The sequence below is a fragment of the Mustela nivalis genome (assembly GCF_964662115.1).
Source record: "Mustela nivalis genome assembly, chromosome: 8".
Lineage (NCBI taxonomy): Eukaryota > Metazoa > Chordata > Mammalia > Carnivora > Mustelidae > Mustela > Mustela nivalis.
In genome coordinates, this window is record NC_139027.1 from 139758064 (window position 1) to 139773357 (window position 15294).

Sequence of the window (15294 nt, forward strand, 5' to 3'; positions counted from 1 at the left end):
AATGTGTAGCTACTGACAGAAGTATCAAGGTTGTACTGGTTACTATTTACCTTGTTCCTCTTAAATACAGTGTGTTGGTGTTTTGCCACATTAGAAGCAGGAAGGAAGATGCTTTTGAACAAATGGAGCTTAACAGAAATTTCTGGCCTGTTCCCCCTCCTTATAAGTCTTCGCCAATTTTTGAAAACGACAATCAATGAATCAGATTCAACCGAGAAGTTTTTATTTAATATAGGAAGATAGAAAACTGGGGCCTTGTCTTCAACGAGTTTCTAATCTAGTTGGTGAGCGATTGTGAGTCATGATCTGTGCAAAGAGCCGGCCACAGAACCCTTGCTCCGAGGGCCACGCTGCCGAGGTGGCTTACGGGCCGGCCCGCTTTGGGTCAGGGAGCTCACTATTTTTATCCGCTCTGGGTTAGGTAAAAAGTGTCAACCTAGAACAGTAGTTCTTTAGAGCTCTTTTCAAAGGAAGGTGTATTTTTGTGTGGAAGAGAGGCCAGAATCCGAAGTGTGATAAAGGCCTGGCTAGGTTTGCACAGGGACAGGCGCTGGAGAAAGTCGGAGGCCCTCGGCGACCAGAAGCTGCAGGTTGTGGCGGTCTGGCCTCTGCGGCTTCTGCTTCCTGTTCTTAATTCCCAGTGTTCTTTCGTGACTTTGAATTGCCCTCTGTTGTCTTTTAGATCCATTAAAAAAGAGGCCTTGTAGAACAGGGTTAGAGGTGTACTTGATGGGGCCAAGAAAAATAGTATGTGACATCTCCATCTGTCACAGCTTTTCTTACTTTTGGGAAAGGGGATGCCGGCCGTTCTGTTGAATGGTTACCAGTGTCTGTTTTCAAAGAAAACCCAGAAGTGTATGCGAGTTTGCTCGAGGCCTCTGGAAGTATCCGTCGCCTCATACCCCCAGGTGGGACAGGTGTGTTTCTATTTCCAAGCAGGCTTCCTTCCTCTCTCTATCCTGAGGCCTCGGAAGTGTGAGGGACTGTGGAGGAGTCAGATGAGGTCAAAGGTGGCAAAGACCTCACGACCACTTTGACCACCAGGGTTCACCCATCAAAGGCAGTCGCCAGGTCTTGGCCTGATCACCTGGGCTACGGCTGGGACTCACCAGGGCACAGGTGGGCCGCAGGGACCACGTGTATTGAATGAATGAATGAATGAACTACACGCAGGCAGAAACCCGGGTGGCACACGGGACCCCTCTGGGGTCCCAGAAAAGTGAGCCGCCTCGGAGTTTGAGAAGTTGGGCATCACCGCCCTCCGCCCAGTGCCCTCTTCCACGTCCTAGTGTGGGGACCCTTCAGAGTTTGGTTTTGTTTTTCAACAACTCTCGGACAAACGCATGTTCAATAAACGACTTTTCCATCTGTTCCAGAGGCTTCCGCGGTGCCCAGGCCGGGCCACGGAGAACCAGGACAGCCCGGCAGGCCACCTCTCGCGCCTGGGAAGACGCGGCGGGCACCGAGTCCACAGCCTGGGCCGCCGCCGCCGGGCCCTCGCGTCGCCCGCTCGCTGCTCCTCGCGGCCGCTGCGGGCTGTGCGCTCGCGTCGCGCCTCTCGCCGCAAGCTCCGAAACCCGCGGCAGGCGTCGCGACTCATCTGTCTTGCCGACACCTACCTCCGCGGGCACGCGCCGCCGGGGAAGGGGGGGTGGGCGGCGGGCCCCGCGTGCGCTGCCCGGGAACCTGGAGGTAAGGAGGCGCGGCGGGGGTAAAAGCGCCGCCGTCGCACACTTTGCACGCCGCCCAGGGCTACACCACTCACCGAAAATTGGGAGGCAGGTCTGGGAGGCGGGGTCCGGCGCCCACCGCCTTGGGCGGCCCCGCGCCCCTCGCCGCCGCGCCCCCGGCGCCCCCCACCCACTCCCGCGCCCCCCGCACAATGGCCCGCACCCCCTGCGTGCGCGGCGGCCCGTTTGGGCGCGTCCCCGGCGGGCCGATTTTTCGGCTTCCCCTTCGGTTTATAGGGGCCGCCGCTGTGGGTCCGTCCTCTGAAGAGGCTGGGGCGTCATCGGGCTGCTTAGGAGCGCCGTCTTCGGCGGGGACACTCAGTTGCGTCGGCACCGCGGAGCGGGCTGCGTCAGGTGGCTGGCCCGGCGCGGCGCTCGCTGGCTCGCTGGCTCTCCGGCTCGGGGCTGCGGCGCCGGCGGGAGCGAACCCCTGTCCCGGCGCGGGGCGGCGGCGGCGGCGGCGGCGGCGGCGGCGGGCAGCCGGCAGGCAGGCAGGCACTGCCTTGCGTGTGAGTGCACCTCACTCACATGTAAGTCCGGGTGCACCGTGGCCTCCCGCGGAAGTGCGAGTCGCCCGGCGCGGGCAAGAGCCACCGGGGCCGGGACAGGGCAGGGGCGCCCCGGCGCTGCCGCCCTGCCCCGTGCCTCCCGGGCACCCCCCAATTCTCTCTTTTCTCTTTTCTCCTCTCCATTGGCGTGCCCAAGAGCCAAACCGAGGAGCGCCTGAGGGTAACAGCAAACTCGTGCCATCGCGCCTCTGCACTTTTCTTTTTTGAGTTGTTTGACATTTCTCGGTGCTTTTTGGTTTCTCGCTGTTGTTGGGTGCTTTTTGGTTTGTTCTCACCCCTTTTTTCGTTTGCTCATCCTTTATTGGCGCTAACTCTTAGGCAGCCAGCCCAGCAGCCCGAAACCCGGGCAGCCGCGCTCCGCGGCCCCGGGGCAGCGCGGCGGGGATCGCAGCCGACTCCCCCCGACACGGGGCGCACGGGGGCCGGCCAGGCCGAGGCCGGGGGCAAGCAGGGCGCCCGGGCCAGGCGAGAGCCGGGCACCCCGAAGTGGCCGAGCCACCATGCTGAAGATGGCCATGAAGATCAAAGCCCGAGCGGCGGAGAGCGAGAAGAAGACGGCGGCGGCTGCGGCCGAGGTGGCTGCCGAAGCTGCGGCGGCGGCTGCAGCGCTGGCCGAGCCGAGAGAGCCGCTCGCGCCGCGGAAGAGCGGGGACGCCGAGAAGACCCCGAAGACGGCGCGGGAAACGCCCCCCGAGAAGTTCCTGACCGAAAAGGAGCGGCGGAAGATGGAGAAGAAGCTGCTGGAGCAGAGAAGAAAAGAAGAGAAGAAGAAGGAGAAGGAGAGGAAGAAGTTGGAGAAGATGCAGAAGAAGAAGAAGAAGGCGCCCGAAGCCCGGGAGGAGGCCCGAGGCCCGGAGGCCGCCGCCGCTGCCGCCGCCGCCGACGACGACGAGGGCGCCGCGGAGGGCGCCGGCGGGGGCGGCGAGGGCGCCGGCGGCGGGGGCACGAGTAGGGCTTGGGCCGCGTGGGACACGGACTCGGGCGACGAGGACGACGCCTACTACACGGCGCCGCGCGTGGGGGGCGTCGTGTGGCGGCCCGGGCCGCTGAAGGCTGGCGCGCTGAGCGCCCACCTGCCGCTCGTGGTCTTCCTGGTCTTCTCGGTGCGCAGCCCCTCGTGGGTGCTCAACTTCCTGCTGCAGAAGCGCACGGAGCAGGGCCGCGGCTGCGGCTTCGTGTTCGGGGCGACCTGCTGCTTCCGAGTGTTCCTGGGCTGCGCCTTCTTCTCCTACTTGGGCGGCCGTGCCAAGCGCAGGGGCCGCGGGCGCTCCGGGGGCAGCGGTGCCTTCGGCTCGGGCCATGGCGCCCGGCGCCGGGGGCGCGACGAGCGGCTCATCTAGTCCGCCCCCCGCCCCCCGCCCCCCGCCACCGCCACCACCACCAGACACCACCATCGCTGTGTAGTGTGGATTTTTATTAAGTATTTGTGTGTGTGTTTGGACACATTTTCCTTTTCGGTTGCTCTGTCCTTTGGTTCGTGCTCGCCTCGCTTTTTCCACACTCTCCCTGCTCTCTGGCTCTCTCTGTGTCTCTCTCTCTTCTTTTCGAAAATTTTCCGAAGTCCGGGCTCGGGCTCGCGCTCCCTCCCCTTCCGCCCACCCCGGCCCCTCGGCGGCGCCCGCGGGAGGGGAGGGGGGGGCGCTCGGCCTCGGGGGCCGCAGGGCTACGCGGCCCGGGGGGTGGAGCGTTGGCGTCGTGCGAGGGGTCGTCACTGGCTCGGGGCCGCCCCCTCTCCCCCCGCGGCCGGGCCCGAGTGGGGCCCGAGTCAGGGGGGCGAGGGGGCGGCTCCCCGTCCCGTCCTGTCCCGGGCCGGGCGCGGGCGGAGGGACCCCCCCCTACCTTCCCGGGCACCCGGGAGGGGGGCGCCTCCCTCCGCCAGCTCCCGCCCTCCCCGCCGCCGCGGCCGCTGCCGCGGCTGCTCCTCATCCCTCCTCCTCCTCCTCCTCCTCCTCCTTCCACCCCCCCTCGCCGCCGCCGCCTCCTCCTCCTCCCCCCGCCTCCCCCCGCCCGCTGCAAAGCTTTGGGTCGGGGCGGCGGCGGGCCCGGGCCGAGGCAATAAGAGCGGCGGCGGCGGCAGCGGCGGCAGCAGCTCCCGCAGCTCCTGCTCTGGTCCGCCTCGGCCCGGCGGCGGCCATCAGCCCCCTCGGCCTCGGCTCGAGGGGCGGGGAGCTCCGCGCTCCCCTCGGTCCGACCGCCAACCTCCCTTCCCCGCGCGCCCCGCGGCCCGCAGTCCGCCCCGCGCGCTCCTCCCCGAGGAGCCGAGCCCGCGCCCGGCCCGCCCGCCCGGCGCTGTCCCGGCCCTCCCGGCCCGCGTGAGGCCGCCCGCGCCCGGCCCCGCCGCCGCCGCCGCAGCCCGGCCGCGCCCCGCGCCCCGCCGCCGCCGCCATGGGCTGCCTCGGAAACAGTAAGACCGAGGACCAGCGCAACGAGGAGAAGGCGCAGCGCGAGGCCAACAAAAAGATCGAGAAGCAGCTGCAGAAGGACAAGCAGGTCTACCGGGCCACGCACCGCCTGCTGCTGCTGGGTAAGGGCGGGGCGGGGGGCGCCGGCCCCGGCCCGGCTCGGGGGCCCCTCGGGGCGCCCCGCAGGCCGCGCGCGCCGAGCCCGCCCCCCGCCCCGGGCGCGCGCTCCCGAGCCCGCCGCCCGCTCGCGGGCTCTGTCTCTGGGGGGCGAGGCCGGAAGGGGGACCCCGGGGCGCAGATTCGGCCGGGCGGGGGCTCAAAATGGGGCGGGGGGCCGCGGCGGCGCGGGCGCGGGGCCCCCTCCCCTGGTCCGCCCGCTCTCTGTCTCTCTCTCTCTCTTTCGCCCTCCCCTTCGCTCTTTTTTTCCTCTCTCTGTTTTCCGCGAGGCCTACACGACGCCAGGGGTTTGGGTGCTTGTTGGGGAGGGGGGGAGGGGGAGCCCCACAGGGCTCGGGAGACTGCGACAAAAAGAGGGTTTCGGGGACAGGAAATGGGGTGGCGGGCAGAGGGAGGGGGACCCGCCTCCGTGGGGTGTGTGATTTGTTGGGAGAGGGAGAAGAAAGAGGGGCCAGGGAAGAGGGGGTGACGCGCGGGGGGGGCACCGCTGTGGCCAAGGGGACCTCGCCAAGGGGAGGCTTTGGCGGGGGAAGTGGCCGAGGAGAGTGGAGGGGGGGCGGGTGACATCAGCCCCTCGGAAGGGATCGGAGTGGTAAAGGTGGTGCAGTGAGGGGGAGGGGGCGCGGGCGAGTCGTGGCGCCGGAGTGGGGGGGGGGGGAGCGCGGCCGCCGCTGGGCGCGACTCGGTGCGTTTCGGGCAGGACACACTGTGTGCGCGGAGCAGACGTGTCCCGGGCCGGGTCGGGCCGTGGAAGGAAGACAAGGAGAATCAAATAAAATAAGACACCACCCCCCCCACCAAAAAAAATGGAGTTAGTACGCTAAGTGCCCAGTGAAGCCAAATGACACGTCATTTTTACAGTATGACCTTTTTATCCCCTTCCAGACATGCAGGCTTTTTGAAAAGCAGAGAGAATTAATTGTAGCCCCCCCCACACCCCACCACCAAACCATTAACACACACACACACACACACACACACATTTTCCTGTTAGTCGGCCACATTGAGACTGCTTTGTGAAAGAAAAAAAAAAAGACATTCACAAATCAGAACTGGAAAATGACATTTGTCTGTAAATGGCTTCTTGGTCTGGAAATGGCGTGATTTTTTTGTTTTGTTTTGTTTTGTGTCCTTTTCAAGGTGGGGGGGCATTGAGAGCGCTTTAAGGAGACGACTTTTTTCCAGGTGGAAGGAGATGAAAAGACGTTAATTAGTTGTTTGTCAAGTGACATTTGGTTGTTTGGTTTTGGGTTTTCTCTTGATTGCGGTTTTTCCTCTTTGGCCAAAAAATTTAAAAAAGGCGGGGTGGGGGGGGATTGTTAACTATAAGGAGATGGCCTTTCCTCCTTTTTTCTTGGGGGGGGTGGAGGGACAAAATAAAACATAAGCATAAAAGAAATTGTTGAAATGACCAGAAGAATTACACAAGCATTAATTAGTGTGGAAGTTTTCCACTTCCTCAGTAATTTGGCTGAGTTAATTTGTGAATTTGCTAGGTTAAAACCTAGTTCATGGTCACATTTCAACAAAACAGCTTCATTATAAAGAATAAAAATGTAAAAGGCTGAATTTCCTTTGTGGTGGTGTTTGGTTTGCTTTTCTTTGTTCTCCTGGGTCCAGATTTATGTAAAGCAGAAAATTATTAATTAAGTGGAAGTAAGTCTGGTGTTTATGCATTTGCAATTTCAGTAATTAAATGATACGTTGAAGTCTTGCCTAAAACTTGTAAAGGTGGAATTATGCTATGTGAATTATTAATATGCATATAACTTGATTTCAAAGTATAAGCCTGGAAAAGTCTAGAATCTTTCCTAGGAATGCCATCTTGCTACCTGAATACTAATTTGAAGCAAATGTGATACTAAGGGTGCCTTAAATTTCTAACACCTTTGCTCAGTAATCACAAAGTCTCTAGTTAATTGAGACTGTTACTCTGAACACACCTTGCATCCCTGTGGACTCATTTTCCCCAGGTGTCCTCCTTTATATGGCCACATTTTATCATGATTTATTGATAGCCTCTGGCATGAGGGTCTGAAGCCCCACTCAGTGCCACAGACTGCATTTTTAAATGGTGGTTCTCACCAAATAATGTCCCCCCAAAGAGGAAACCTAATGATACCCCAAATCCTCTTTTTAACTGCATCTGAATTTAATGACAAAAAATTGAGTAAATTACAGCGCCACAAAAGATCTTGCAGTAGTTTTTCAGTCCAGTTCTCTAATTTCATAAATGTGGAAACTGAGGCACAGATCTGTTTGTGTCTGTTAGAGAGAAGTGTTAAACATCTTAACACTTCTGTAACACTTCTGACGAAAGAATTTGGAGATTCTGATTAATGTCATGTATTCTCTGTGTGCAGTCTCTGAAAAGTGCCTTTAATATTTTAACTTATTAGAGAGTTGGGCTCATTAAGATACAGTGTTTGCTTTGAAATCAATGTTTCTGTGGAAACTAATTTTAACTTTTACAGATATTGATTACAGCCTTGTGAAAAGGCAAGAGAAGGAGGAATGCTTTGCTCTCTGGGCAGTAAAAACAAAAGCAATTTAATAAAATTAAAAGTGGTGGTGGGGGGCGGAGAAAAATGGTTAAAAAAAAAAAAAACCAAACAGGTTTGTGTGGGAGGAGGGCAAAAAATTTTTCACACAAAGAGTATTTGTTGAAGTGAGTGTACATTTACAAAAAAGAAAATGAAAAAATAGCAGTCCTCCTTCTAGCTGGTTGGAAATGTGCTTTTTCCATAAAATATATGTTTACAAATGAAAGGTGATTTAAAATGGAGGCGTGTGTTCCTTCTTACTTTGAGAAGGGCTTAAAGAATCTGAAAATTCAGTAGCTACCAGGAATATCTTCCCTCCTGATTAAAGTCGTGTTTTTTTAATACTTTTTACAGTTGTTGCTACATGTGATTATGATTGTTCTCAAGCATTACATTTGATATTAAAATGTGTTTTTCGAGAAGATGACATACAGTTGATGGGCTCCCACTCCCCCCCACTGGCTCCCCCCGCCACCCCCCCGCAACATGGTGGTTGTATCCAGAGAGAATTTACCTTTAGGAAAATACCCTTTGCGGGAAAAGAGGACACATGTAACCTTGTGGGTCAGGGTTGATGTTTGAGTAGCCCAAGGGGAGAGAAGGCTACCCGGAAAGAAGCTGCATTGTGAGAATTTGCGGGAGGGAAGTGCTGCGTCAGTCCGTGAGCTGAAGGAGACTGCGGTGTCTGGGCATTGTTTGTGAATCCTGGGTATTTTAACCATGAAACCTCCGACGAACAGTGCATTCTGTGGCTGCCTCCGTTGATCTGTCTCACCCGCCAGTGCTCTATGCCGAGGATTCAGTTTCAGTTTTAACTTCGATTTTCTCCCCCCTCAAATGACAAAATTGCGACCTTCCTTCTCGTTGCCCCTTGGCTTCCCCACCCCACAGATTCTAACACAACCCAGAGGTGGGGGGGGGGGACCCTGAAAACATGAAACCCTTTAATTCTCGCGACTGTGGCGGTGAATGCTGCAGGTAGACCGAGCTGGACATGTGTTTTGTTTTCTCTGCGTCGAAATGTCAAGGAAAATTGCAAATGTGTTCTTGTGTGTGTTTTCTGCGTGCTGCTTCTGTGGCAAAGACAGCAGTCCTCTTCCCTGCCCAGAGTGTGTCAAATACCTCCTTCATAACCTCAGACTTACTTTCATTTTCTAGGTGCCGGAGAATCTGGTAAAAGCACCATTGTGAAGCAAATGAGGATCCTGCATGTTAATGGGTTTAATGGAGAGTAAGTGTCAACTCTGTGCACGGGCACAGGAAAAGTAACACGTTGTATACTAATCTTTAGGAAGTTTAGGTAGATTTTGGGGGCTGGGCAGCTGATTTCCACTTAATTTTTTCAGCCTGCATAATAGAAAATCCAGGGGAGAAGAGCTCTTTGAGAATTCCCCCCCCCCTTTTAATCTTTGGTGCAGCAATAAATAAGAATAGTAATAATAAAGCACCGGAATTATAAAAATACACCCCCCCCCCCCCGCCATTCCCCCCTATACACACCAGGAAAATAGCACCTGGTTGGCCCCGTGGCACGTCTGCCGCAGACCTGCCCGCAGATTTTGGTGCAGTGGGTCTCGAACATGGCCGACACCTGCCGTGGCCACCACTTTGCAGGCAACCTGACCGCTGCAGAGAAGCCCCCCCGCCCCACCCCGCAGATGTCAGCGCAATGCACCAATGCAGGGTGTTTGAAACTGTTAGGGGGAAAAACACTGTTTTAGTAATGTTCTCACGGAAAACAAAGTTGGAAAGAGGCAGCAGCCCCTGTTAATAATTCCTCATGCCCTCCACCACCACCACCCTCTTTGGAATTAATATTATGGGCAAATCACGGTTTCCCTTTCTAAAAATCAATAGTCTTGCCTAAAGAAAAAGGAGGCATTTAAGTGATGGAGACTGGGAGTTAGGTACTTCCGGCCGGGTCAAGGGGCATTTTTGCCTTTGAAAAGTCCTTGCAGGCATCTTGTTTTAGGACAAGGGGACGATACCGCATTGAGAATAAAGATTAAAAGAGAGTGTGCGTGTACTAGGGATGGAAGAGAAATGTGGGTTCTGTACGCCATGAAGAATGCAAATAGAGGGGAGCGTTGAAGATAATCAGGGCATTTGCTTTTCTCCCCAGACCCCAAATGCCACCCCCCACCCACCCACTTGTGAAACAGAAAACTGCTAAATCTACCAGCCTCGGCTTTCTCTGGGGTGATGGCCGTTGGCCACACTGGATTGTAAACACCTGAAGGCACTAGTTAACAGTTACTAGCTGGTTAGCAATCCCATTCCCTTCCCTAAACCTGGATTCAGCTGAAAACTTGCTTCTCCCGTTGCATCACCTTCCCTTTCCAAGGGGTGCATTGAGTCAAGGCCACATGGCCTCAGGCACCAGAACCCCACAAAAAAAAACAGTAAAGAGCCATTTCCAGATGCCTACTATGCACCAAGCACTGGGGACACAAAGATGAATTTTCTCACCTTTCAGAGGTAACAGGACTGCACTTGAAGGCAGCTCTTCATGGAACATTCTAGAATTTCTTTGGTCAGATAATCAGGGCTGAGGATGATGTCATGCGTACAAATAAATGGGTGTTTTAGTTTAGGATGCTTTCTTTAAGCACAAATTCATGTGCTTATAAATAGCCCATCCTAAAGAAGGATGGGCTATTTTACCAATTTTATGAGTGGCTCAGTGAGTTATCAATACACGCACATACGTGTGGCTAATTAACTACTCACTTTCACTTGTCACAAAGCAATTCTGAAATTCTTAATTCCTGACACACCCTTCAATAAAACTGTATTCCCAGAGATTGCCAGCAGTTGATAAACAAAAAGCCAGAAATCGACTTTGAGCTATGTGAATTTGTAATTTGTAATTTAAAGACAAATCTTGCATAATTACTCCCCCCATAACTTGCTGGGTGGGGCATGCTTCTTCATGATCTAGTTAAGCAAAAATAATTTGACCATGTACCCTCTAGATAAATATTTTGATTAAAACTGGACATGGTGAGCATTTTTAAAAGGATGCGGCCGCCGCTGTTTACCTTAGCTCAAGTCTAGCAGAAGGTAGGACAGCCTTGGAGCAGTTGACTTAAGGTTTTATCACTCTCCAGACGGCCCTACAATTTTTTAATTTTTAGAGAAAGGATTCTCCTCCCTTGGCGAGCCAGTCTGTAATGCACATGAGGCATTTAAACCAGAACTTCTCTTTTCTATTTTCTTTTTAAAAAGAGGAAGCGACATTCCCAGTTCGCCTGCCTCGTAGAGGAAGCCATAGGTAATCTCTCAGGGTGTTAAATTTAGCCTGTGGAAGTGACATACAGGGGAATTCGTGTGAGTCTAGAAACCTTATTTTTGTCTCCTTCAAGTGAGCCTCCTTTTTTCTTTTTCCTCAGTGCGGTATTGCAACAAAAGTGGTCACCTTCTTCACTAGGGATTCCCTGTGAAGGCACGGTGACTTCCGTCCACTAAAGGGTGTCTGCGTGGTGCAGGGCCTTCTCTCCTCGCTCCTGTAAATGTGCGCTTTGTCAGGGCTGGGCTGAGCTATTAAATTTGCCTTAACTATCCGCAGACTGCCGTGCCGATTACATTTGTAGAGTGAGGTGTAATATTAATCTGACCTTGAGAAATACAGAGGTCAAGTGCCGATTTTCCTAACTCAAAGCTAACTTCTTACCTTTAGTATCAGCAGAAAAACGTGCCATTAATATTGGTTGAGCTAATAAGCTAATCAATTACAAAACCACGTAGAACGCTTAGCCGTCCTGCCCTTCCCACTTCCAAGGAGGAATTCCTATTATTTAGGAAAAGTGGGGTTTAAGTAGGGTTTTTTCCCTTTTTTTTTTTTCCTCCCCCACCCCCCACCCCCCACGCTGCCTCACGGTGCACACAGTTTTAATTGATGACAGTTTATTGGGAACAGTTACATACAAAGAAAACACACGTCATACATCGTTTCCCTGACCGCAAGCAGGGAGGACATTAGTCCTGCACCAGGAAATCACGGGCAAAAATCAGCCGTGTCTGGGCCTTTGTGTGTTCAGATACAACATGGTAAAGACGGAGCTCTGGGAGAACCCGGGGGCCTTAACGCGCTGCTATATTCTCCAAAGAATTGTGAGATAAATCACGGCTTTATCTCCCTGATGCATGTACATTTAGTGAAAGCACAAGAAAATAATTATCCGTCCCTTCTGTATACCCGACGGGAGAGTCTCCAGAGGGCTCGGCTAATTCAGTGGCGGAGTGTGGCGCTCCCTCCACGGCCTGCCGTCTCCGGAGACCTTCCAGCTTAGCCAGAAAGGCGACCAGGACGGAACGGGAGGATGGCGGCCGTGTGCTGAGGAATGTAGAGAGGCTTGTGGGGTTTTTGGGAAATTGCGGTGCCTTGCAGATTAGGTGAGCTTTCAATCTCTCTTTAAAAGGGGCGGCGAAGAGGATCCGCAGGCTGCCAGGAGCAACAGCGATGGGTAGGCACATTCGAAAACAGAAAAACTTTTTAACAAACAGACATGAAGATCATACTGGGAAACTGAGGGCCGAGCCCCCGGGGAGGAAGCAGAACTCATTTCAGGGCCATCAGCCATCTTGCTATCTGTTTGCACGGGACCCCTCCGCAGTGTCTCAACATTTTCGAGCAAGTGTAGTGCAAAACATAATTTTTGGGAGCCATCCTTTACATGTTAACTAAATCCAGCTGGGGAAAAGTTACAGACGTCAACTTTAGACGATCAGTTGAGGATTTCAAGTACTGACCCCCTCCCCCATATGGTTTCTGTTTTCCCCAGCCCCTACCCCAGCTGTCCATTCGAATTGGCAACTTGTTTTCCAAACTATCTGCTATATTCCCCTCCACCCTGTGCTTGGTCTGATTTTAAAATTTCAGACTTTGGTGGGGGGGGGGGTAGAGAAAATCTTTTCCCCTTATCAAAATACATGGTGCTGCACTGTCTGTAACTTGGAGAAGGAGGGGGAAAAAAAAAAGTGCCTCAGCACCTTGCGGGAGGTCATCGTTAAGAATGATCTCCAAGCCTCTGATCTTTTTAAAATTTTCGAGTGTATTTTTGATTGGATGCATATTGTATTAGCTAGTGGATAGGAAGTTCACGATGGCATCCGCTTTTTTCCCTGCGTTCATTATCAGTTTTGTTCTTCTGCACTTCCTACATCCCGCTCCCCATTACACGCTGACACGCACCCGCATGCCAGGTAGCCGCCGGAGGCCCGCTTGCACATTGAGCATGCAGCGCCGACGCCGCTGTTCCCACGAGAACACGCAGAGCCCACTGACCTAGCCTAGGGCATCTCAAAGAAGGAGCTTCGGTGGCGGGGTGGGGTGGGGTGGGGCAAAGGATCCTGGGGTCGGGGGACAAAGTAACTTACACATGTTTGTTCATCTGTTTCTTTTAGAATCTATTATCCCTAGATGATGGCTACAGTTTCTCCTCTTCCCGGCTATGTCCTATCACACTTTGCATGCTGGAATTGCCTGGTCTTAGGAACTTCTAATAAGAATACTATTCTGTTGTGGGGGGGAGGGGGAGGGGACCCCACCACCTAACCTCAAAAGATAAAACAAAAAATACAAAAAAAATACAAAAAATTACAAAAAAAACACGCAAAAAAAAAATGTGGAATGAAATCCTTAATTGGCAAAAATGTAGTTTACTAGTAGTCCAAAAAAGGCATCTCCATAGAAGTGACTGACAGTTTACTGTACCAAAAGTTGGCATTTGAGGACTATGACAAGCCCTTACCGAACCACCTCCTGTGTACTAGAAGCTGTGCTAGACCCTTGAACCCTACTAATACCTTGCCTGCACTTCTCTCTGTGACTCTGTTCTGCAAGTAAATAGAAGAATTAACATATGTGATAAATAAAAATTCTCTGCATGTCTCAGCAATCCCGGTATCTTGCGTCTGTCTTCTGTCTTCCTTCTTTTGTCTGTCCTTTCCCATAAAAGCACAAAGATAAGGTATAGGACCGAAAAAGACCCTTGGTACAATGCAGCACCCCCCACCCCACCCCAAGACCACGTAGGCAGCTGATTGGGGGGGAGGGGAGGGGCTCTTAAAATTCAGAACCAGACCATAGGCTTTATTTACATGGGGGGGAAGGGGGCGGTGTGCTAAAAGCACTTCTAGCCCCCAGCCCCGATATTTTAGTCAGCCCAGATTGTAGTAGTTGGTACATAATTTGGCTTTGTTAAGTAGTTGAGAGACATCCGAGGGATTTTCTCTGAATTTCACAATCAATGTTAAATTCATTAAGCGATAGTAAAAATGATGATAAACTTGCCAGCCCCAGTATAATATCTCCATCTACATAGTAATTGCTTCAATGGAAGAATTTTATGTTTTAGTATTACACACCCGAATTAGATTTTAGATTTCTATTTTAGCTGTTTTATACTTGATATACTCCCACACCTATTCACATACGTAGATGAATACTGAACACGTTCTCAAAATATCCGTATTTAAGACTGGAAGTTTTCCAATTATCATACTACTACTTAGACCAAAATATCAAACTGAATGAAAGAACCTAGTTTCTGGAAGTTCTTTCCTCTTGGTGTGCGTACATTTGGGTATTTAATACCCCGACATCTCTAATTTTAACTACTGTAGGACCTTGAAACTGAAGGTTAATGGCTCTCATTACCATGGAGATGGAGCCTGTTTTTAATGAATGGAAATAGATTTGTCCTGTGGGGTTTTAGGTAGATTTGAGTCCCGTGAGGGAACATTAGGGGCAAACACGCCCTTTACTAAGTCGCTCCTGTCTGAGGAACTGAGTGGGACTCCAGCCCCGTCTCTGGACATGGTTTCTAATTTCAGAAAGGAGTCTCAGTGGTGCACGTACAATGTAGAAAAGTCCCACAGAAGGGTCAGGACTCTCTTGGTCCCTTTTCATTGTAGGGGGGCTGCACAAAGAGTTGGCGGGGGAGGGGGGGCGGCACTGAGCCGGATTTCCCATCAGGGTGCAGATACCACCCATGGTTTGCAGGACACCTCTTGCCATCAGGTCTGTTCAAGCTCTCCTGACTTCTAGCACTTTGAAGTGGCCCTGAGGGGGTTCCTGGTGCCACAAACTACCCCCCCTGCTCCCCCCCCACCACATACCCCCAAACCTACCGCTCCTCCCCCGCTGAGAATACTTCTGAACTAGCTTCTTACTCTGGTAGGAAAAGCAGTCTCGTTTCTTCGAGGCTGGTTCCCCAGAAAGAGGGCCACTGCTGGGTTAGGGACGCAGTGAAGTCGGTGTCAGGGGCACTCCTTCCTCACATCAGCATGCAGATCTTTTGATAAGACTGAACTGGGCTGGAAGCATTAGCTGCCACAATTCTGGGGAAAACTCGGGCCCGGGATCTGGCCGGGGGGCCGGGCTTTTGACAGGCGAGCACCTGACCCCTGCACCCCGCGCTCTCCCTTCCTCTAACCTTTCTGCTGGCCTGCGCCAGCCACTAACACCCCCCTTCTCTGTGTTTCCCCCACTCCTGAGGGGTCCCCAGCTTGATCACTACCTCCCTCCGTTCCAGGACTCTTGGTCAATCAACCAAGTGGAAGCTGCAAAAATTAGGAATCCTGAAATTGCCTTTAAAAATCCTACATAGCAAGAAAAAGATGGGCTCTGTCCCTCCTGTGTCCGTGACTCACTTTTCCTCTGAGCCTTAAGTTTCCTCTGTGAGGGGGCGGCACCCTCTTTCCACGTGACGCTGCTGCTGCTGTCCTGTCCCGGGACCTAAAGCACAGTAGGTGTGTCCTGCACACGGGCTCCACTCCCCCCACCCAAAACCACAAGGTTGAGGCAATAGGTGTGATAAGATTTACCCCAAGCAAGAGGTCTTTTTCATCCCCTGAAGACACAAACTCT

The 15294-nt window shown here is 53.2% G+C and overlaps 4 protein-coding genes across 4 annotated transcripts in view; all 4 read left to right on the top strand.

Moving 5' to 3' along the window:
• The window catches only part of LOC309870594 (neuroendocrine secretory protein 55-like), a 52139-nt gene extending 43521 nt beyond the window's left edge, over window positions 1-8618 (top strand). The window contains exon 2 of the mRNA XM_082742986.1: window positions 8580-8618. The gene's annotated coding sequence lies outside the window, so the exon portion shown is untranslated. The remainder of the gene's footprint in view (window positions 1-8579) is intronic.
• LOC309870592 (uncharacterized protein) lies at window positions 1756-4758 on the top strand. Its single transcript, XM_082742984.1, has 2 exons — window positions 1756-2260; window positions 2436-4758. The coding sequence occupies exon 2, from the start codon at window positions 2800-2802 to the stop codon at window positions 3637-3639; it is 840 nt and encodes a 279-aa protein (XP_082599110.1). The 5' UTR covers window positions 1756-2260; window positions 2436-2799; the 3' UTR covers window positions 3640-4758.
• On the top strand, window positions 4683-11895 carry LOC309870597 (guanine nucleotide-binding protein G(s) subunit alpha-like). Its single transcript, XM_082742989.1, has 3 exons — window positions 4683-4823; window positions 8580-8652; window positions 11843-11895. The coding sequence occupies exons 1-3, from the start codon at window positions 4685-4687 to the stop codon at window positions 11889-11891; spliced, it is 261 nt and encodes an 86-aa protein (XP_082599115.1). The 5' UTR covers window positions 4683-4684; the 3' UTR covers window positions 11892-11895.
• The window catches only part of LOC309870593 (guanine nucleotide-binding protein G(s) subunit alpha), a 16251-nt gene continuing 5644 nt past the window's right edge, over window positions 4688-15294 (top strand). Inside the window, exons 1-3 of the mRNA XM_082742985.1 lie at window positions 4688-4823; window positions 8580-8652; window positions 11843-11999. The gene's annotated coding sequence lies outside the window, so the exon portion shown is untranslated. The remainder of the gene's footprint in view (window positions 4824-8579; window positions 8653-11842; window positions 12000-15294) is intronic.

Bases quoted from the DNA above. Each gene is read 5' to 3' on its own strand.
- LOC309870597 (XM_082742989.1), top strand. From the start codon at position 4,685: ATGGGCTGCCTCGGAAACAGTAAGACCGAGGACCAGCGCAACGAGGAG. The intron at 4,824-8,579 runs GTAAGGGCGGGG...TTCATTTTCTAG, and splicing joins GCACCGCCTGCTGCTGCTGG to GTGCCGGAGAATCTGGTAAA. The intron at 8,653-11,842 runs GTAAGTGTCAAC...TCTCTTTAAAAG, and splicing joins GTTAATGGGTTTAATGGAGA to GGGCGGCGAAGAGGATCCGC.
- LOC309870592 (XM_082742984.1), top strand. From the start codon at position 2,800: ATGCTGAAGATGGCCATGAAGATCAAAGCCCGAGCGGCGGAGAGCGAG.